The 23,397-nt window shown below is 41.1% G+C and overlaps 1 protein-coding gene across 3 annotated transcripts; it reads left to right on the plus strand.

Annotated features, from left to right (window-relative positions):
* Positions 1–1,562: 1,562 nt before the first annotated feature.
* Positions 1,563–22,966, plus strand: LOC137940971 (elongator complex protein 2). 3 transcript variants are annotated; one of them, XM_068786118.1, is made up of 12 exons: positions 1,563–1,651; positions 1,937–2,001; positions 2,084–2,240; positions 2,319–2,406; positions 2,615–2,700; positions 2,798–2,951; positions 17,683–17,843; positions 18,341–19,018; positions 19,151–19,472; positions 19,590–19,807; positions 20,054–20,231; positions 22,299–22,966. In XM_068786118.1, the coding sequence occupies exons 3-12, from the start codon at positions 2,103–2,105 to the stop codon at positions 22,760–22,762; spliced, it is 2,487 nt and encodes an 828-aa protein (XP_068642219.1). In that variant the 5' UTR covers positions 1,563–1,651; positions 1,937–2,001; positions 2,084–2,102; the 3' UTR covers positions 22,763–22,966. The 3 variants fall into 3 exon arrangements, with proteins under 3 accessions (XP_068642219.1, XP_068642221.1, XP_068642220.1); XM_068786119.1 differs by having other exon boundaries at positions 1,647–1,770; XM_068786120.1 differs by lacking the exon at positions 1,937–2,001.
* Positions 22,967–23,397: the final 431 nt, after the last annotated feature.

Here is a 23,397-nt window from a genome sequence, read left to right on the forward strand (position 1 = left end):
TGTTGAAGCCAAGCTTGATTTAAATATTTTGAATTTGAGCTCGGCCGACCATAGCCTCGAACCTAAAATTTTAATTGAACTCAAGCCTAATAATTTTAATTGAGTTCGAGCTTAACCTACATTTAATACTCTATATAAAATATATGTCAAATAAATTATATATAAAATCATGTATACATTTAAAAAAAGAATGATAGGGGAGGTTCAGGATTGAGATTCAATAATGGATTAGAACGCACCAATATTAGTCTTTTTTACTCCAAATGTTGTCTAGCTTATTTTGTAATTTTTGAATCTGGTCATAAATTTACTATGACCTCCTTAGTGCCCCTTGTTGAAAATTTATAGTATAGAAAAAGCTAGAAATATTTTTCCTATGATACATATTTCCAAAAAACCTTTAAATAAAATCCTATTACTATTAGTGACTTATTGGAAAATTACAAGAAATATTTTAAATTTTTTTAGGAAAATTAAATGGACCTCTTATTGCCTCTTCTAGGGAAATAAATAAAAATTAATAATCAATCTAATATATTACTATACTTATCGATAAATTTTTAATCAAATAAAATGTCAAACACAAATTTGCTATGAAAATTGCCTCATACTAAAAGTATTACAGTATCAACTGTCAAATACTTATTCAAAAATTTTCTATACGGTTTTCTAGCCCATCTTAGCAAGAAAATCTTACTTAGAAAATTATATAATTTTTTAATAAGAATTTTCAATTAGAAAAATGTTTACAAAAAACTTGAGACACTAATAGTCCCTAGAAACTTATTTCTACTAAAATGTATTTTCAATTTAAATTTTTTCATTTTTTTCAAAATTTTTTTCACTTTATGATCTCGCACGTGCAAAAGTATCTCTGCTTGTGCTGGTTCTGGTTTTTCACCGAGACGAGGAACGACGCCTAGGGAACCAGCGACACCGATGAGGAACTTTCGTTGGGGATATCGGTTGCGACAGAAACAAAAGGGATGACAGACGAGAGGGAAGAAATCGTGCGACGACCACAGAATCGACGACGACAAAAGGACAGAAGGCGGCCGACGAGGCAGTTGTCGACGGCGATAGAGGCAGCCACAACAGCGGCCTGAGGGGCTCGACGGTGAAAAGGGGAGGAAGAATTTTTCCCCCTTCGCTCCGCTTGGCACTTCGGTCTCGCTCCCTAGTCCCGACTCCCCCGAATCCCACGCCGACTGGTTAAATTAACGAGCCAACTCGCGAGCTTTCAAGCCGAACATCGATTCGGTCGAGTTTGGCTCGTTAATTTAAACGAGCCGATCCCGGATCTATAACTTGGCTGAAGATTTAAGTATACCGAATCGAATCGAGCGATGCACTTTTGAGCCGAATGGGCTCCTTGAAAATGTGGGAGTCATGGGTGGATCATGATGGGTAATCGTGGACTGGTGCTTTTGGTCGGATACAAGAACCGGAGCCCGACTCAAGTTAGAGACCAAACCTCTTAGCGGACAACCGTCCGCCCGTATTCTAAGGTATAAGTTCCGACGCAGGCCGTCATGAACAAGAACAGCAGACTTCCGAGTGTTCGAAAAGTGTGGAAGCCGAAGCTAACAGTGTGTTCAGAACTGCTTCGCAATCTCCCGCCGCTTCTCTGCCCGTCTTCGTGCCGTTGAAGGTAAATTCTTCGACATCACTTTTTCCTGGCTAGCATGTAGTTAGTTTTTCCTTGATATATGCTATCACAGAGACCATTCACGGCTTGTCGACAGCTGCGAAGCATGTGGAAACCTGAAGGTAAGATTTAGGAGTAATAAACAGAAGCTCTTTAGCGGCAGAACTTTCCCCCAGTCTTCTCTATATGGGCTGATTATATATAGTCGTCAAATATATAGATGGAAACTTTTCTGAAGCTCTTTTATATCTAAGCTTTGTGCTTTTGAACCTTTTTCGCATATTCAAGCATTCACTGAGATCATTGTCGCGTGCTACCTTATGGTTGCTACTAGGTCACATAACCACTGCTAGGTACTTTAGTATTCTAGATTGTAAGCTTTGTTTTTTTCCCAACTTCATGGTACTCTTTTACTATGTTTCTCTTTTTTGTTAGCTAAGAAAGCGCGAGAAACATGTCTTTTGATCATGTCGAAGTGGAAAGACTATTCATTGGAGCTGGATGCAACAGAATTGTCAGCAATGTGTCATGGGGCGCCTGTGATTTAGTCGCTTTTGGGGCTCAAAATTCCGTTGTTCTTTTCTGCCCCAAGGTATCTTTTTTTTTTTTTTCTCATTTACAAGATTTTTTTGCTTTTCCAACTTATTGAGTTGTCTCCCTTCTTTTGCAGCTTGCCCAAATACAGACAACCCTCCCCGGGCATAAATCTGTTGTTAATTGCACTTTTTGGCTTCCAAGTAGCAGAGATGCATCCAAAGGTATTTGGAATTATTGAATTTATAAAGGTCGAGGGAATGCTTATGAGTTTGTTTTCTTATTCTAATAGTTCTGACTGGTAGGTTACTTCCTCAGGAAATTCACTGTCTCATGTCTACTGTCAACTATTCAAGCTGTAAATTCTAATAGATAATAGATTATGTTTTTTTTTTTTTTTTTTACTGAAGAGTTCTTTTGTTGTGTGTTCAGTTCAACAGAATGAAGAGCATTTTCTGCTTTCTGGAAGTGCTGATGGTATCATAATGGTATGGGGCATATTACATAAGGAGAAGAAGGTATATGAAAGATTTAAGATTGGTCTATTTTTTGCTTTTTGTTTGGGTCATCTGGTGCTTCCATTTAATGGACTTCCGGCCTTTCTAATTTTCCCAGTGGAGGCATATAGTTCAAGTACCTCAAGCTCACAAAAAAGGTGTTACATGCATTACCGGGATCATGATATGTCATTCTGTTGCAATATTTGCTTCCACCTCATCGGATGGCAGTATTTTCATATGGGAAATGACCTTCCCATCCAGTTCTGGGGGTAAGTTATTGGCTGTTTTTAGCTAGTCCGATACTTCTTGCACTATTGATTTATATTTTATCTTTTATGTTTTATTTTTAACTGATGAAAATCAAATTTTAAGCAAATAGAAGGGTATATTGAAATGCCTGAGGGGCAAAAATTGTACATCTGATAAAAGATAAAGTATAAAAGAAAGTGAAAAACAACAATCTAATACAAGTGCAGAGCTAGTTATAAAAAGAAGGCAGATTTATACACATGAGAGGAATTGGATCTCCCATTTTAAGTTGTTTGGTGAACATGTAGATGCTGAACATGGCACAATCCTCTCCTCCTATTTGGGCCCTCTTGGGATTAAGAATTCCACCACTGCTGAGTTACAAGCTCTCTGCCATGGCCTCATCATTTTTGGTGAATCATTTGGTGGCAGAATTTTGATTGAAGGTGATTCTAATGTTATTATTGGTTGGTGTTCTAAGCCAGCTGAACTCTTGGCGGCACTGGCAAACTTATCATGAGATCATAGATATTGTTTGTTCTTCTGTTTGTTATTGTGAGTCATGTTCTGAGACACCCAACCATCTATTTGACTCGCTTGCTAAGTAGGGTGTTGGAAAAGCTATTGAGGGGTATTATGGTCATTTAACCTCAGCATATGTTATAGATCTTTGTGTTATCTAACTCTACATGTTTTATTATGTGTATGGACTGAATTTCATGTAATTTGGCTATGTAGAGTGGGAGATATAAGGACTCAAAAGTGGTTTAGGTGTATAAGGGGCATTTTTGTAAATGTACTAAACCCACTTATTAAATAGAGAGGGGGGTTGAGCACGAACCCGACAAGACTCAGTTTTTGAGTTATCTCATTTTCTCTCTCTCTTCTCAATTTCTCTCTTTTCTCTCTTCGAATGTTGAGTACCTAGCCAATACTACCCAAAAGACCGGCCTGGTAGGTAGCGGAAAGCCAAGTACTTAACCTAGGACCATAAAATCACGTCCCACCTTCATGAGCCGATGTCCACGGCGACCCGCTCTAGCGATGGCCCACTCTAGCGATGGCCCACTCTAGCGACGACCCACTCTAGCGACACTGGCCCGATTTACCTTTTTGTGACCCTACCAGTAATTTTAATCCAGCCTCTAGGTTGCCCCCTCCGCTATAGTGACGGCCCACTCTTGTGACACTGGCCCGACCCACCTTTTTTGTGACCCTACCAGTAATTTTAATCCAGCCTATAGGTCGCCCACTCCACTAGGTCGCCCCCTCCACTAAGTTTGCTCATGCCGGGATTCGAACTCGCGACGTGGGCGCCCGCTCTGATACCAAATGTTGCGTACCTAGCCAATACTACCCAAAAGACCGGCCTGGTAGGTAGCAGAAAGCCAAGTACTTAACCCAGGACCATAACAGATCCTCACTTTTCACATTGTATTAGAGCAGTAGTGAGACGGGGGATGAAACCATGGTGTGGCCAGACACCAAGGCCGAAGACTGTACAAGTCCATACACAACAATAGCAGCGACGACCAAGGCCAAGTGCAATGGCACGGCCCAAAGGAGCGCACGCATATGGCCGGCCCGACATCAACTGCAACGGAAGAAAGACATATTTGCGCTTGCCAAACGGATGGCCAAGCAGCAAGGCGTGCAACAACCCCAGCAGCTGGCCGAGACACAAGGCAGCACGCCAACAGGCACGCGGAGGTGGGTCGAAATGGGGTTGCAGCCAGCAGGCGCGCAGGCGGATGGAAATGGGGTTGCAGGCGACCAGGACTCCAGGCGGATGGAAATGGGGTTGTGTGCGACTAGGACTCCAGGCGGATTGAAATGGGGTTGCAAGCGACAAGGACTCCAAGTGCATCCGCTGGTGCGCGCGCGACAAGGACTCTAGACGTAGGTGCTCGCGCGACAAGGACACCAGGCGCCCGCGCGCGAAGTGGGGTTTCAAAGGTGCCCGCGCGACTAGGGCGCCTCTGACGCCAAAATTCGATTTTTTAGGATCTGGCGGATTTCTGGGTGTCTTTAGAGATTTCTTAGGGCCAGGGACGGTTTCTTAGCCTTTTAAAGCCCAAGGGAGGAGCCTATAAATAGGAGGGGCCTCTCCCATTGTAAAGGATTCGGATTCTTAGCATTCTTTGCTCTTCAAGTGTATAGAGAGAGTGAGTGGTTGACCTTCAAGAGTGTTTTGCCACCCTTTGTAACTTTGTTTTCTCAATACAGAGTTAGCATTCTTCTTCCATTTCTTTGGTCTCTCCGTCATTCTTTTGGCTTGCAACATCGAGTGTGGAGGTTATGTGGAAGATTCGTGAGACAAGGAGGCTGACTAGTTCTTGGGAAGAGCTAGGCCGCACGGGGTAGATGTTCTGCTGGGCTAGACGGACTTAGCTCAAATCTAACCGCGTGACAACTGGTATCAGAGCAGCATTCCATCTATGGCGTCCACAAGTGGTGATGTAGCAGTAAGAGGTAAGGAGACACTCTCTGAAAACGATTTATGTTTTAGAGATTTCGAATCCAAGCTTGTTAGCATGGAGAATCAGTTTTCAAGACTGGAGGAGTTCGTAAGTGACATTGCGCAAGGCTTACAATCTGTCCCTAACTGGTTCCAAGGGTTTGAGGACAACGTACATAGTGCCATGGCAGTGATGCGAGTTGAAATCCAGGGAGTGGACGGAGATGTTAAGACCATCGCAGAAGAAGTTGGGGCAAGACTCACCCTATGCGAGAGGGCCCTTGCGAATGGAGGAGGTTCGCAAGGAGGTGCCAAGATCAGGATCCCGGAGCCAAACCCATCACTGGAAAACGTGACCCAAAGGTAATAGACAATTTCCTTTGGTAAATAAAGCAGTATCTCAATGCCTCTAAGTTGACCAGTGACGAAGCCAAAGTCAGTACTGCATCGATGTTCCTGGGGAAGATGCGGTGTGCTAGTGGAGGCAGCAAGGACCGGTACTGCTGGGAGAGACAGCAGAGAGGCGCCAGTTCCGGTGCTGCTGAGAGAGGCAGCAGAGGGGTGCCAATTTTGGTGCTGCTGGGTGAGATAGCAGAGAGGTGCCAGTTCCGGTACTGCTGGGAGTGACAACAGGGAAGCATCAGTTCCGGTGCTGCTATTTGAGGCAATAGAGAGGCGCCAGGTGCGGCGCTGCATGGAGACGCCAGATCCGGTGCTGCTGGGAGAGACAGCAGAAATGCGCCGATCCGTTGCTGCTTTCCAGGAACTGCTGGCAGAGGCAGCAAGCCAACCATGAGTGGGTGGCGTATGTTGATGGCGCGCAGACAAGGACGTTTGCATTATGGTGGTGGGAGTATGAGACGAGAAAATTCTATCTTGACGACGGATACTTCCACGCTAGCAAGCTCAGCCCGAAACAAGCTCGGTGGCAAATTTTCTTGGCCGAGTTTGACTTTGAGATGAGGTACAAGGTGGGGAAAGCCTATGTTGCTGCAGATGCCTTAAGCAGAAAGACGGATTCTGCTACGCTTTTTGATGGAGAAAAGGGTACAAGGGTATTGGCCCATATACAACACACGACACCAGATTGCATTGCTGGAACACGCTTAGAAACGGAACGCGTGCGTGCAACAGAGGCAGAGGCAGAGGCAGAGGCGCGTGTGGTGCGAACAACGCTTAGTAACTTCAAATGTGATGCGGCAAGCGGCAAGCCCTTCACGCGTGATGCGGTAGCGGCTACGCGAGACGGATATACGCGCGGCACATGTGTCGGCACTTGCTTCATGCCCACCACGCGCGGTGCGGTAGCAGCAGAACCTGATGAGGCGCATGACGCACGCTTAGGCGCAGGAGACATGCCCTTTGTGCAAGGCGTGCCTGCGCACATGCAAGACCATCTTGGCGCAGAAACGAAAAATGTGACTTTGTGATTACGAGCCTTAGCAGCAATTATACAGGTTAGTGTTTCGTTGTTAGACTGGATTCGCACTAGACTTCACCAAGACGCCTAGGCCTACAACATCGTGCAAGTTGCAACCTTGGGCAAGATGAGAAGACTATGGCTTGACGACGGATTGCTTAAGACCAAAGGTAATCGACTTTATGTGCCTAAGTACGATAACCTCTGGCGTGACCTCTTGAGGGAATGCCATGATACCTGGTGGGCAGGACATCCAGGTCAAAGAAGGACGTTGGCCTTGCTCTCTGGCCAATATTATTGGCCGGACATGGAGAGCAATGTGGAGGAATTTGTGCGCACATGTCTTATCTGTCAATAAGATAAGATCGAACAAAGAAAGCCCATAGGCTTGTTACAACCTTTGCCCATTCCAAAACGGCCGTGGGAGTCTATTTCAATGGACTTCATTTCTGGTTTGTGCAAGAAAGACGGGCTAGGGTCTATCATGGTAGTGGTGGACCAGTTTACGAAGCACGGAACATTCGTAACAGTGCCAAATGATTGTACAACAGAAGAGGTTGCTCGAGCATTCATGGCACAAGTGGTGAAGCACTGGGGCGTGCCCACAACGATCATCAGTGATCGTGACCCTAGATTCACAGGAAAATTCTAGACCGAGTTATTTAAACTATTGGGAACTACTCGAAATTTTTTCACTAATTTTCATCCTCCAACTGACGGCCAAACAGAGCTTATAAAGACCGAGAGGAGCGCCGAAGGGGCAGGCCCCGGAGAACGCAATACTTGGCAAAGTGGCAGGGTCAACCGGAAAGCGAGGCAACATGGCAAGACACTGCCGAGTTGTAGCAGTCCGAGAAGGAGGTGGCCCACTATCGCCAGGGGATGCAGACGAGGGCGTCTGCCTTATGGTGGTGGAAGTATGAAACGGGGGATGAAGCCATGGTGTGGCCAGACACCAAGGCTGAAGACTCTGCAAGTCCAGTACACAGCAATAGCAGCGACGACCAAGGCCAAGTGCAATGGCACGGCCCAGAGGGGCGCACACATATGGCCGGCCCGACATCAGCTGCAACGGAAGAAGACATACTTGCGCTTGCCAAACGGATGGCCAAGCAGCAAGGCGCGCAACAACCCCAACAACTGATTAAGACACAAGGCAGCACGCCAATAGGCACGCGGAGGCGGGTCGAAATGGGGTTGCAACCAGCAGGTGCGCAGGTGGATCGAAATGGGGTTGTGCGTGACCAGGACTCCAGACGGATGGAAATGGGGTTGCGCGCAACTAGGACTCCAGGCGGATCAAAATGGGGTTGCGAGTGGCAAGGACTCCAGGTGCATTCGTTGGCGCGCGCGCGACAAGGACTCCAGGTGCAGGGGCTGGCGTGCACGCGACAAGGACTCCAGGTGCAGGGGTAGGCGCGCGCGCGACAAGGACACCAGGCGCCCTTTGCTCGAAGTGGGGTTTCAAAGGTGCCCGCGCGACCAGGGCGCCTCTGATGCCAGAATTCGATTTTTCAGGATCTGGCAGATTTCTGGGCGTCTTTAGAGATTTCTAAGGGTCAGGGACGGTTTCTGAGCCTTCTAAATCCCAGGGGAGGAGCCTATAAATAGGAGGGGCCTCTCCTATTGTAAAGGATTTAGATTCTTAGCATTCTTTGCTCTTCAAGTGTATAGAGAGAGTGAGTGGTTGGCCTTCAAGAGTGTTTGGCCACCTTTTGTAACTTTGTTTTCTCAATACAAAGTTAGCATTCTTCTTCCATTTCTTTGGTCTCTCCGTCGTTCTTTTGGCTTGCAACATCAAGTGTGGAGGTTAGGTGGAAGATTCGTGAGACAAGGTGGCTGACTAGTTCTTGGGAAGAGCTAAGCCGCATGGGGTAGATATTCTGCTGGGCTAGACGGACTTAGCCCAAATCTAACCGCGTGACAAGTAGATCGCATTTGGGAGGACTTATTTGTCATCAGATTACTCTATCTGAGGGTGTGAACTCCTAGAAGAGGGATTACTCAAGCTTTGTACTTGATTGGTTGGTCAAAAATCTGATTTTTCCTATTCTTTCTCCGCCAATCCGCCAGAATCTTAGGGTTGATGGTTCTACTGCCTATTGAGCAGTTTTGAAGTATATAATTGCCCCATGAGGGTTTGATAGGCTGAAATTACCTATTTATTGGGTTTTGTGCAGCCCTACACTGTCCCATACCTACACCATCTTACCATAGGCTGATGTCAGCCTGATTGGGTTGTGTTTGGGACTAATTTCTTCTTAATTGGAGTATTTGATAGTGTTTGAGATACTTTGAGGTGCGAGCATCATCTTGTCCTCCCAACCCTAATTTTTTGAAGTGGGGCCCACATGCTTTGTCCAAGTGTAGTGATTTGGGAAGCGAAATTAGGGTTCATTTCAACATTATTCTGCTGGTATGGCTGACTCAAGTGAGATTTATGCTGCATCAATGGAAGTTGCAACTCTGATGGAAAAGATACTGTTGTTATTACTTCGGAAAAGCTTGGACCGAATTATATGAATTGGGTTGTCTACTAGAATATATTTGAAAGCCAAGAGGAAGTCAAAATAAATTAGAGATGATCCTCCAATCCCTATGAATGATGACTGTGAAGTTGAAGACAACTAGGTTATGAAGTGAATTTTCAATAGTATCCATTCCAAATTGAAAAATCAAGTTATGAACTGTGAGACTTTGAAGGCCATGTGGGTGTCCCTAGAATCATTGTATGCACAAGAGAGCAACTCGTCTCGGGTGTATGAGTTGTACACTGACTTCTTTGGTATTAAAAGGAGTAACAAATCTGCTACTGAATACTACAGTGAATTTTTGGGAGTTCGACTAGAGATTAATGTTTACCATTCGTTTACTAAGAATGAACGTGAGTTAAGAAACAACACAATCAATTATTGGTTGCTAAATTTCTTGATGGTTTGGGTTTTAAATTTGATGGAATAAAAGCACAATTGTAGTTTTAAGTTAATCGCGTTAGATGATGTTCCTACACTATCTACAACATTTAACTGAATTATGCAAGCTGAGACTACAATTGAACCCAGGGATGGTAAAGTAGTTAAAGTGGTGGATGCCTTTGCACTTAAATACTTATGGTTTCACAAAATCGTCTCGAAATCGTAATAGTGCTAGTGGAGGCAGAGGCAGAGGTAGAGATAGATCTGGTTGAGGTCGAGGCCAAGGTGACGGTAAGTTTGAGAGGAAATGTGACCATTATGGAAGGACAAACTACTTCTCGGATAAATGCTGGATTAAGTTTGGTAAAACAACATGAGCTAATTCGACTATTCATGGTAGTAGTGAGACACCTGCTGAGGTGGTAAACATTGTTACATCGAGTTATTTAGATGAGATGCACTAGTTACTATAACAACAACAACAATTTGTGCAGCGTATACAGAACTTTCAATTGCTTCTTCTTTTGCATTAATGCCTTAAGACTTCTGCACCTTTGCCACTTTGGCAAGTTCAGGTATGTCTGCTCTTCATGTGCGTCCGTCATCCACCTGGGTAGTTGACTCGGAAGCTACTAATCATATCAGGTATATCGTCTTTATTCTTTGATTTATAGGAGTCTTTTGATATTAAACATGTTACGTTAGTTGATGGGTCTGTTTCATCTGTTAAAGGAGTTGGTACTATTACTCTTGGGTTCTTCTTGTCTCCTCAATCTGTTTTACATTTCCTAAATTTCCTTTAAGCTTGTTGTCAATTAGTCGGCTAACTAAATAGATGAATTGTTTGTGGACCTTCTACCCTACTCATTGTGTGTTTCAGGGTCTAAAAACGAAGAAGATGATTGGTTCTACGCGTGAGAGGGGTGGATTGTATTATTTGGAGAGCCACCTGCCAGATAATACAATACATGCATTGCACTCTCTAGTCTCACCTCTACAGTGACACTTACAATTAGGTCATTCATCTCCAACAAAACTGATTAAGCTCTTTCTTGCATTTCCTTCAAGTCTTTCATTTCAGTTGTCAGTTGGGCAAACATCTCCGAAATATATTTCCAGTCTCTCATCACATGATTAGTCAGTTGTTGAGATTGTACATTCCGATGTTTAGGGTCCTTAAATTGGAACTAGTTTATTTCGTTATAAATATTTCCTTTTGTTTATAGATAGTTTTAGTAGATATACTTGGGTATATTTTCTTCAGAAGAAATATGAAGTTTTTGATGTATTTCAAAGTTTTTACAATGAAATAAAAAATGACTTGCCATCCGTCGACGATTTCTATGGAGAGGTTCAGAAGACACCTTCAATTACCATCTGGTTAGTTGGAAGGATATTTGCATGCCTCATAATAGGGGAGGATTGGGCATCTGACCTACAAGAGAAAATGAACAAAGCTCTTATGCTCAAATGGATTTGGAATTTCAACAACAAGCATAACAATTTATGGAGGAATATGGTGAAATTCTACCTTCCATTTTCGGGTGGCTGGTGGAGAGAGGGTGGCACTGCTTGCCTCCTATCTACGATATGGAAATCAGTTTTCAAGCTCCTTCCAGTATTCAGAGATGCTACCTCATTTCACACGGGCAATGGAAGGACCCTTCTCTTCTGGTCGGACAAATTGTGTGGCCCCCGATCCCTCTCGGAGGATTTCCTGGGGCTGCATAGGGTGGCAAGCGACCTCTCTTACTCTGTGGCTGATTACTCTTGGAGTCTCCTGTTCTGTCGGGGATTAAATGATGAGGAATCGTTGACTTTTTGCTCTCCTTACCAAACTCAGCAATACTATTATTTGGGAGCACTTAGTTGATAAGTTGATTTGGAAGCCTAGTAATAATAGCCAATTCACTGTCACTTTGGTTTACTCTCATATCTGGAAGCAAAACTACTATATTCATGAGCACAAGACGAATTTGGCTTGGAAACTCTTAGCGCCAAGCAAAATCAAAATTGTCATGTGGTTAGCCATCAAAGAACAAATTCTTACTTCAGATAACCTTCATAGAAGAGGCTACACTGCCCCCGATCTTTCTTGTCCCCATTGCGGTGAGTGCGAAGAGATAGTCCAACATGTCCTCTTACATTGTGGATTTTCGTGGCAAGTTTGGATGAGGATCTTTCAGAAATTGGGCTCCAAGTGGGGCTACATCAAGACCTCTTTGGCACCTTTGAGCTGGTTCGAGGGATTTTCCTTCCTCGGCTTGCCAAGTTAATTCTTTCGGCTTGTCTTGCGCATGTTCCATGGTGCATTTTGGCTCAAGCGGAATAACAGAAGATTCAATTCCAAAGCTAGCACCTCAGACAACACGGCTTTTCATACCATTAGCCTCATCTCGAGCTGGCTTCATACAAAGAAGGATTTTGTCACTCTATTGGGGGTTTCCCTTCGGGAAAATTGGAATTTGATCACTCATATGTTTGGCCTAGCAAAATTTTGAGTATGGCTATCTGGGATCCTCCCCCTTACGACTGCATAAAGCTGAATTTTGATGGTAGTGCTATTGGATGTCCTAGGCCAGCTGGAGTAGGTGGTGTGTTTAGAGGTCACAATGGAGAACCTATTATTTCTTATGCTGGTCCAGTGGGCATTGCCTATTCTAATACTGCTGAAGTTAGTGCTTTTCTGTTTGGCCTCCAAATTTTCAGGGATCGTCTCCATGGAAAGTTAATCATTGAAGGCGGCTCGAAGACGGTTATTAATTGGTGTTCCAAAGACAGCTTCTCCCCTTGGCGCCACTGGCCCATCACTGATAGTATTACTGACATTGTATCTTCTACACATTGTAATTGGAATCTCATTCCTAGATCAGCTAACTCTTTGGCTGATAAATTTGCAAAATTCGGAACTTCCCAGCAATCTCTCATTGTTTGGGAAGACTTCTCTCCTTTGTAATGTGCTCTCTTGAGCTTTTGTCTTAATAAAAATCAGCATCATTTAAAAAAAAGAAAAAAAAATACTTTACTACTTCTATTCATGTCTTGCGTGCTGAGAGTAGTTTTAAGTTCATGAACCAAAAATTCATGTGTTCTGTCAAAGTTAAGGAATTATACATCAATCATCTTGTGTATTTACTCCACAACAAAATGGAGTAGTAGAATGTAGGAAACGTCATTTGTTGCCCAATGCTGTTTCATATGATTGTACCCAAGTCATATTGGGGTGATGCTGTTCTTATTGTTTGTTTTTTTATCAACAGGATGCCTTCATCCCTCCTTGGGGGTAAAGTTCCTATACAAATTTTATTTCCTTCTGCTCCGTTGTTTCCTATATCACCATGTGTTTTTTGTTGTTTGTTTAACATGTCCAGAGATGAATTGTCACCTCGAGCTATCAAATGCATCTTTTAGGGATTCTTGCACATAGAAAGGATACTAAAGTTTTTGTGCATACACAAAAAAAACGTTTGTGTCTACAGATGATACCTTTTTCAAGGATACTTCTTCTTTACGTCTCCTTCTTTAGATGTTGTCCTTCCTTCTACTACAAGTGTTGGATCTGTTATTCCTGTCATGATAGGAGATTGTTCTAGACCTTCATAGAGTGTCATTGTTGAGAAACCACTGTAAGTGTACCATCGATGACAAGTGCCCTCTCCTCAGTTGACAGTTTTCTTTCTCATGTCGATCCATGACCCTGATTCGTTTGCTGATCCTGAGGTAAGTGACATATATTTTCTCATTGCCCTTTGGAAAGGTGTAAGAAAATGTACTTATCTGTTATCCCACTTTGTTTCTTTCGATTCACTATCTGACAAGTATAAAAAGTTTGCATTGTGTCTACTTGCACTATTCCTTCTTCAGTGTAGGCTGTTTTTTCTTCTCCAGAGTGGAAGTAGGCCATGGATGTTGAAATGGAAGCACCATTAGATAGGGGGACTTGGCGGTTATGTGATTTACCCCTTGGAATTGTTGTTGTTGAGTGTAGATGGGTGTATCCTATGAAGTATGAGGCTGATGGGTTCATCGAAAGATTCAAGGCTCGGTTGGTAGCCAAGGGCTACACATAAAAATATGGCATTGATGTGTTTGAGACATTCTCTCCTATTGTTAGGTTGTCTTTTGTCCGATTTTTAGTTTCTATTGCTGTGAATTAGAGTAGTCATTATGCCAACTTGACATAAAAAATGTTATTTTGTATGGAATCTAGAAGAAGGGGTTTATATGGAGTAACCTCCATGGTATATTGCTCAGGGGCAGATGCATAAAGTGAATAGACTCAAGAAAACAATATATGACTTAAAATAGAGTCCACAAGTGTGGTTTGAAAAATTCAACCAATTGATGATGTCAATGAGATTTTCTAGAAGTCACTCTGACTATTCATTTTTTGTCCTGAATCGGTCTTCTGGTATTGTGGTGTTTTTTATTTTTTTGAAAAGGTATTGTGATGTTGCTGTTATATGTAGATGATATTATATTGCCTGGCAGTGATGTGATTGGTGTTGAAGAGGTCAAAACCTATCTAGCAAAACATTTTCAGACTAAGGATCTTGGTTTACTAACATAGTTTTTGGGCATTGAAGTGGCAAGAAGTAAGGAAGCCCTTGTACTGAGACTAAGGGAATATGTAACAAATATGTTACAAGAGTATGGGCTGTTGGGAGCCAAACCTGTTGACACTCCAATGGAAGTTGGACACGACCTTCACAATGATCAAAGTGCTAAACTTAGTGATAAGACAGTGTATAGGAGGTTGGTTGGCAAGCTCATATATGCTACGGTTACTTGCCCAAATATTTCTTTTGTAGTTAGTGTAGTGAGTCAATTTATGGAATGCCCATGCAAAATTCATTTGGAAGTTGCACATAGTGAAGTATTTTAAAATATGTACAAAGTTTTGAAATAATTGAAAGAGTCATTTGGAAAAAGTCTCTTCTTTAAGGCTAGTGATCACCTTAAAATGGAAACCTTTTCTGATGCAGACTATGCCGCTTCTAAACTGGACGGGAAGTCTAATATTAGGTATTGCGTTTTTTCGAGTGAAAACTTGATTAGCTAGAAAAGTAAGAAATAGAAAGATGTAGTTCGTTAAGTTCTGAAGCGGAGTATAGGGCAATGTCTCACACTGTTAGTGAATTGATGTGGATGAGGTCTATGGCACAAGAGGTAGGATTTTATCAAGATGAGTCCATGACTGTATTGTGATAATCAAACAACGATGTTTATTGCCAGAAATCCAATGTTTCATTAGAGGACAAAACACATAGAGGTGGATTGTCATTTTATTTAGGATGCTGTAATGAAGAAGGAAGTAGTCACCCCATATATTTATTTTGGAGATTAGCTTGGAGATGTGTTTACTAAGGCTTTGGGAAAACGTGAATTTATGATATTGTAGCATGCTGAGCCTTATGGACATATATGCTCTAGCTTGAGGGGGAGTGTTAGAAATGCTACTAAGGGTATTTTGGTTATTTTACCTCAGTATATGTTACAAATCTCTATGTTATCTAACTCTACATGTTTTATTATGTTTGTAGACTGAATTTCATGAAATTTGGCTATGCAGAGTGTGGGAGATGGAAGGAGTTAAGTGGTTTAAGTGTATAAGGGGCATTTTTGTAAATGTGCTAAACCCACTTATTAAATAGAGAGGGGAGTTGAGCATGACCACAATGAGACATTTTTTGAGTTCTCTCATTCTCTCTCTCTCTCTCTCTCTCTTCTCAATTTCTCTCTTCCATGTGCACTTTTCACAGAGGGAGTCTCCCTCCAATCTCTCATTGTAACGGAGGTTTCCCCTTATTAGTTTTTATTCTTTGCCGTCAAAAGCCTTTGCAAATAAAACTTCACCTTCTTCAAAAAAAAATGTAGATGTTGAACATGATTAACGTTCACTTGGTTTTCCTTTGTTTTAGATCTTTTTAATGGTATTTTTTTTAAAAATCATGGCAGCTTATTGTTTGGTCGAGTGATCGTAGGGCTGCTTTCTGGAGGTTATCAGTCGGTTGTGAAAATTTGATTTAGAGCAGATAGAGGATCGATGTTATGGGAAAACTTATCATGGAAAGGGAAGAAAACAGCTCAGAAGTTTTCCCTTCAGTATTTGCCTACTTTTTGAAAGTTAGTAGTTGTCCTTTTAGGTAAGTCACATATATTTTTTTTTTAAATGGTGCTGGAATTTATTAGAAAGAAGAAAGAGCTATGTCGGGGGTGGGGGGGACCTTCCCAAACAACGAGGGATTGGAGGGAGGTCCCACGTTTGGCTAAATTGTTGGCAAAACAGTTTACCAACCGATATACAGGATGCCGAGAGCAAGAAATAGAAGATACAATGTCTTAATAAAGAGTTGTCCTATTTACGATAACGCGATCCTACACACGTGGGTGTCTTTTAACAGTTTACCAAAGCTTTGGGTTAATGTGAACTTGAGGCTCCTTATAGCAATTTGGTGCCCGCACTTCGCTCACATGCATGAGCACCATCGGCTTGAGCGCTTAGGCTTTTAAGCCTCCCTAGATCATGGTCTGTTGGCTGGTTCTTGTTTGGTCATAAGGATCATCATTCTTATTAGGTCATGGGCGGCGGGCTTAGGGGTTACCTGTAATTGGTAATGGCACAACAAGAAGAGGGGTAGGGTAGATCAACAACATGCTCGAAGCCTGTTGTTCCTTTGTCATTGCCCTCTATCTGATCGACTTAGTTTTATCAGGGCCTTGCTCAAACAGTCTCTCCCTGTAATAAGCTGTGACTTATGGATATTTATACTCCAGTTTGAGGGTGATTGTGAGAAAAACAGTTGAAGGGTAGTTTTGTCTTTTTATATTAACTCTAATTTCTAGAGTAGATATTATGTTGTTCTATATATTTAGATCTATCTCTAGTTCAAGTTTGATGTAATTGGACTATGTATATTAGGAGATATAAGGGATTAATTGAGTTTTAAGTGTAGGAGAACATCTCTCTCAAAAAAAAAAAAGTGTAGGAGAACATAATTGTAATCATCCCCAAACTTAAGTTATTAAAGAAGATGGTGGTTAAGCACGATCCTAAGGAAAGCTCTTTGCAGACTCTTTTCTCATCTCTCTTCCCCCTCTTCTTTCTCTTACTTCTTCTCTCTATACTCTTCAATCTTACCCTTTTTCATCTTTCTTATCTGCTGCTAGAGTTCTTTTTATGGCTAGTTTAGAAACTTATGTTTGAGTTGTCCTAGCAAATTTGTCATTTAGTAGGTTTACTTATGTTGGCAAGTATCTAGCAGTTCTAGGAGGCAGTTATGAATATGGGATTGAAGTGGCAATTTGAGATTGAAAACCCACACTTTTATTATCCTCTTCTCTGTTTTCTTAGTTTTATTTGCAGAATCCACTCATAATAAGCTTAGCTTCCAAGCTGCTTCAAGATTTCTATCACTTCTTCAATGTAAACGAAGTTATATCTTTCTAAAAAAAGAGTAGAAAATTTGTGGGTGATGTGAGAAGAGACTTGGTTGTTAGTTGGGAAATGACTTCCTAACTTATCTAGTCATTTTGGGGTGGACCTTATGCAACTTTAACAGTTGCAACAACACCGGATGGTTTCAAATCTGATTTTTTTTTTGTTTTTATTTTTTGGTTTTTTAGAATGGATACTGTATTAAGTAATTGAAATACTCTCAGCTGTTGTCCTAATCTCAATGTTTGGGATTTGAAATTTTAATATTTTGAGTAGGAATTGCATCTTTGAAATTCCAATCTTTTTGTAGAACTGCAATTCATGCTGCACAAATTAATGCCTTACAGTAGAAGAAAGAGTTGACTGGTTACCAGTTTGACCTTTTCTTTCCATCAGACAGTTTCATCGAAATATAATTATTATAATTTCTGAATGGGTTTGTAAAATACATTGAATGGCTTATTCTGGATGCGTTGAGATGTTTTTATTAATAAAAAAAATTCCTTTATGGGTGCTGCAGGTGACTGTAAACTGTCATTCATGGAAACTCTTTCTGTTGGGTCCAAACCTATGGTTGCGCTTTCCTTGGCAGAATTGCATGGGGAAATGGGGCGTTTAATTTTAGCAATGGGAGGCCTAGATAACAAAGTTCACCTTTATTGTGGTGAACAATCTGGCAAGGTTGGTTCTTCTGGATGATATCTCTCCATCTCTATAATATCTAAAAGAAGAAATGGATATTCTGCTTCTTTAGAAATGCAGGATTTCCTTCATTTGCAGCTGACACTGCTAGCACAGAGCATGGGTCCAACAGACATTATACCTGGGTGAGGTAATTGAAGATGCTGACGGTGTTGGCCATGAGGAGTTGATAGAAGTGTATCTGATTCAAGTGGAAGTAGATGTTATTAAGTTGATCTGAAAGTGCTAGTGGTGTTAATTTGTTACCAAATACATCAATTGTCCACTTTGGCAGGTCAGAACCATCCTGTATCTGGTCTAATTTTCTCTCCTATTCTTTTTCCCAGTGTTTTATTACCTCACTCAGATGTCATGTTCTTGTTGGGCCTACTGCTGTCAAAAACTACATCAATTGCTCTTCTCTATACTCTTCCTTGGATAATTTTGTATTGGTTCTTCGCCCTTTACAGAATTAACCTTGTTGTCTCATGATCCAGTTTATTTATACTTGTGAGCTGAACGGACATACAGACTGGATCAGAAGTCTGGATTTCTCGTTACCTCTAGTTACTGGAAGTGACAAAGATAGCCTTCTCCTTGCAAGTTCATCTCAGGACAGAAGCATTCGGATATGGAAGATAGAGTTGCTCCCTTCTGTGGCTAATTCTGAGGTCCCATACAGGAAAGAAGAAATAGGGCTGGCTTCTTATATTGAAGGTCCTTCTTTCATCGCTGGTGGGTCTAATTACCAGGTATCTCTGGAATCCCTACTAATTGGACATGAAGACTGGGTTTATTCTGTGAAATGGCAGCCTCCTATTAGAGAATCTCAAGAGCAAAATAAATGGCATCAACCACAAAGTATATTATCTGCATCCATGGATAAAACGATGATGATTTGGAGACCTGAGAAGACTACTGGCATCTGGATTAATGTAGTTACAGTTGGGGAACTGAGTCACTGTGCTCTAGGATTTTACGGTGGTCACTGGGGGCCAGGTGGAGATGCAATTCTAGCACACGGATATGGTGGCTCCTTCCACATGTGGAAAAATATTGGTGGGAACATTGAAAATTGGCAGCCCCAAGTAGTTCCCTCTGGTCACAGTGCTGCAGTTACAGATATTACGTGGGCCCGATCTGGTGACTATCTGTTATCAGTTAGTCATGATCAGGTAGCTTACGCCTTTTACATTTTCCTTTGAATGGATACATTTTTTGGAGATTTTTACTTCGGTTTGTTACATTCATGCTTAAAGAATGTTCTTAGTGTAGTTTTATGTAATTGGAAAATAAACATCTTGCAGACGACTCGTATTTTTGCTCCATGGGAAAATGAACCATGTTGTGGAGATCAATTCTCTTGGCATGAAATAGCTCGTCCACAAGTTCATGGTCATGATATCAATTGCGTAACCATCATTCAAGGGAAGGGATACCATCGATTTGTTAGTGGGGCAGATGAAAAAGTTGCAAGGGTGTTTGAAGCTCCATTGTCATTTTTGAAGACCTTGTGTCATGCAAAGTTGGAGAAACCTGGCAGCTTGGGAGATTCCTTTGAGGACACACAGATTTTGGGTGCAAATATGTCTGCTCTTGGATTGTCACAAAAGCCAATATATGTAAATGGTGAGATTAAAATACTCTTTGATAGAGATATTATGCTTACTTTGTCTGTATTCAGACTTATATCTTGGTGAAACTTGTGGAGTTTTAATATCCATGTATTTTGTATATGTACTGCAGCTGCAAATGATGGCTTGAATCGAACTAGTCTAGATGCACCCGATTCCTTGGAGACTATTCCAGATGCAATTCCAATTGTTTTAACCAAACCTCCACTTGAAGAACAACTTGCTTGGCATACACTATGGCCTGAATCACACAAGCTTTATGGCCATGGCAATGAGCTATTTTCTCTGTGCTGTGATCATGAGGGAGAGCTTGTTGCATCATCATGCAAGGTACAAAATGTGTTCTAACTGTGCTTTTCTTGCATTTTAGGTTTTATTGCTTCTTACTGATGAGTTGGAGACTAATATGGGTTCTCTTAGTTACACTCTAAGGTGTTCTGTTTAGCTTCTATCAGTATTTGCAAGCATGCTACTTGTGTGTACGAGAGGTGCTGAAGATTTTTGTGTCGTGACTGTTGATAAATTGTTTCATTTGGAACCTTGTTTGTATTCAGTGCACAATATTTTATTTTACAGGCACAATCAGCTGCAGTAGCAGAAATTTGGCTTTGGGAAGTTGGCTCGTGGAGGGCAGTTGGTCGTGTACAGTCTCACACTCTTACTGTTACACAAATGGAATTCTCCCATGATGACAGATACCTTTTGGCTGTGTCAAGGGATCGCCAATTCTCCATCTTCTCAATCAAGAAATCAGGTGCGGGCTTGCTAAACATGGGACCTCCCTCCCCGCAATGGTTGTAATGGGAGGCCCCCTTGGTTTGTAGTTTTTTCTCTGTTAATACATTATCACTTTTATAAAAAAAAAAAGAAATCAGGTGCGTGACGACCCTTGATACAAGAATGTTATACAAGTACTTACTACATCTTTAATGGCATCTGCTGCACTTGAGAAACTTCCTTAATATTTATGCAAAACCTCTTCTTGAAGTGAAAAAATAGTATATTGGTTGTGAAACTGAAAAATTTGCTGGGCAACCCCCTCATATTAAAGTATAAAAATACATATAGTGGTTTGTCTTTAAGGATATTCCTGATTCTTCTACAACTGAGAGAAAGCCCCTTTTGAAAGGGAGAACTATTGAATGCTTTTCGTTGAGGACTCTCAAGTGTTTTTCAAATTTAAAAATTTGACATGTCAACTGAGTTTATAGAGGAATTGCTACATGAAGCAAAGCAGCAATTAAGCCGGCAGCAGGCAAAGCAACACCATGTTGGGACACATCCTGTTTGTCTCAGAGGACTTGTTGTTCCCCCTCTCTACCTATATAATCTACAGCATTAATAGTAGACAGGTGTGTGAGACCATAAAATTTGTAGGGCCAGAGGAAAATACTTATCTGGAATGTGTTACACCATTTCTTGGATTGAAGACAATTTTTAGAGAAATTACTGGGATGAGCAACCCTAGATCAAAAATACATGTGGCTGGGCTCAAAATTGGAAGAGGAAGGCCAAGTTATGCTGCCATTTCCATTTGGAGCTCTACACTTTCTTGCATCTGTGTTCTGCCTCTTATACCTCTTCTTTCTTTTCATGATTTCCCATCCAATGTCTTGGTTGTTTTGTGCCAATTGAAGCATTAGTAGCTGATCTCCTTGTTCTTGCCGTCCTTTTCGTTAAAATTGCACCATGGAGTCTCCATCACCTATGTATAACAGGGCTTTAGTGTCAGTTTCCCTATCCTGATTTGATGAATCAGTTTGGCTGGTTCCTTACAACCTGTAATTGACCCAATGTTTTCTTTGAGACAGGCGGATAGCCCAATATCTTCCCTTAATTCAATGTAACAAGACTGGGTTGGGTAGGTCGCCTAGATCATTACTCACGGTCTCACTGGATTTCTGAACTTCTCTCACCTGGGAAGATTCAATGAACTAATATTATCAGAACCCATAAAAAAAAAAATTCATCAAAAAATATTATCAGAACTCATCTGCCAGATGATTCTATAGAACATAGTTTCCAAAGCTACTTTCTGGAAACAATTCAATTTCCAAAAACCTGTCCGATCTGTAAGTTGAAATATAGACTCCTCCTTTATGTTCAGATTCTCACGATAAAAGAGAAAACTAGCATTCATCCTTAGTTCTAATCAATTCCAGCCCTTGTATGAAAATGGAGTTTTGATCAGATTTGACTGTAGTTCAGAATCTGCTTTGGTGCTATGTGAGAAGAAAATAACAGGTAAAAGGAAAGAGTGATAGGAGAAGAGAAGAAAAGAGAGAAGAAAAGAGAAGCGAGGAGAGGACTGAGTTGTATAGCAGAAAAATAAGAGAGTTGTTAATCGGGTAGAGGTTGTCATAACGATGTCTTTCTGGCAGTTACCTGAGAAATAATATAATAACATAATATAATAATGAACTCATGCCCTCTGTTATCTATAACATAAAACATAGAGTTAGTCCCTGATTATGATGGATAAGACCTGATCTTAGGGGCAGAAAATCGTATTACACCTTGCTATTAATTTTCCATTTATAGACACTAGATCTGCCAGCAATTATTTTTTAATCATGTTTTGAAGTTGGTTCAAGCTCACCATTCAAGTTAACTGGTATTTAGTATTTAACTTTGATGCTGTTAAGCTATTTATATGTATCTACTTTGTGTACAAAGATACTGAACTTTTGATTTTTGATGTAAGAGAACGAGGATCTCTTTAAAAGTTTAGAGGTGAAAATATTGATTTGCATGAACTGTAGTTATTTCATTTTGGTCTCATGGTTACCATAATTTCTGACCTACTTTTTTCTCATTTTAGAAACCAAAGAAGTCGCTTATGAGCTTATCGCTCGACATGAGGCGCACAAGAGAATTTTATGGGCTTGTTCATGGAACCCATATAGCCATGAATTTGCGACTGGTTCAAGAGACAAAACTGTAAAGATCTGGGCTGTCGAAAACGAATCTTCAGTTAAGCAGCTCATGGTTTTGCCGACATTCAAATCAAGTGTTACAGCATTATCATGGGTTGGTCTTGACCGTTCAAGGAACAGCGGTTTCCTAGCAGTTGGCCTGGAAGATGGTCTTATTGAAGTGTGGACTCTTTCTGGTGGAGTTTCGGCTTTAAAGGTTGTACGTTTTGATCCATTATTGTGCCATGTTTCTACTGTGCATCGTTTGACATGGAGAAAAGCTGAGGTGGATGAAGGCTGTGGGAGTATTGAGCTAGCTTCTTGTGGGGCAGATCATAGCGTGAGAGTGTTTCAAGTAAAATTTTGTTGAGAAGTATTTTTACAAGGATAATTAGTATAACGTCTTCGAGTTTTGGCAGTTAGAAGCCCTTGTTGGAAGTATTTGTAAAGGCTTACTTTGAAGTACACTCTGATGCATTTATGGATTCGACCTTTGGTTCAATAAATCCATTTACATGTTTACACTCTGATGCATTTACTTGAAATTTATTTCCAAACTCATTTTTGAGAGAAAAGAGCCATCAATTTGCAACAACTCTCAATCTCTCTCAATTTTTCTATGCATCATAGCAATTCAAGTTGTAGAAACTTTTTCCTCGTGCATCAAATGTTATCTCTCCAAATCTCAATGGTGCAAGTTTTTTTTTATTGTATATTTTCATTATTTTTTTATATGGCTGATCTAGAATCTAGTTGAATTGTTCAAGAAGAGATTTGTAATCGTGTATTTGAGCTTACATGTAGTTTAAAAGAGAGTCACAAACTCTTTTATGTAATTTATGTTAATATAATGATTAGTGGAAATTTTCAAAGCAATGATTCTTGGGCAGTGTTTTCCTATAGGAGTCGATAACAAAAATTCTGTCTCCTATTGTGGTGCATGAATTATGTTGAATTTTTGAAAATGAGAAATACTTCATTAACTTGTTTTAAAACAACAACAAA

The sequence above is a fragment of the Aristolochia californica genome, unplaced genomic scaffold (assembly GCF_029961685.1).
Source record: "Aristolochia californica isolate CCGP_79_NKW_82.1479 unplaced genomic scaffold, dmAriCali1.0.hap1 SCAF_9, whole genome shotgun sequence".
NCBI lineage: Eukaryota > Viridiplantae > Streptophyta > Magnoliopsida > Piperales > Aristolochiaceae > Aristolochia > Aristolochia californica.

Excerpts from the sequence above, each read along its gene's own strand:
- LOC137940971 (XM_068786118.1), top strand. The coding sequence starts at position 2,103 with ATGTCTTTTGATCATGTCGAAGTGGAAAGACTATTCATTGGAGCTGGA. Across the intron at positions 2,241-2,318 it reads TTGTTCTTTTCTGCCCCAAG|CTTGCCCAAATACAGACAAC; the intron begins GTATCTTTTTTT and ends CTTCTTTTGCAG. Across the intron at positions 2,701-2,797 it reads TATTACATAAGGAGAAGAAG|TGGAGGCATATAGTTCAAGT; the intron begins GTATATGAAAGA and ends TAATTTTCCCAG.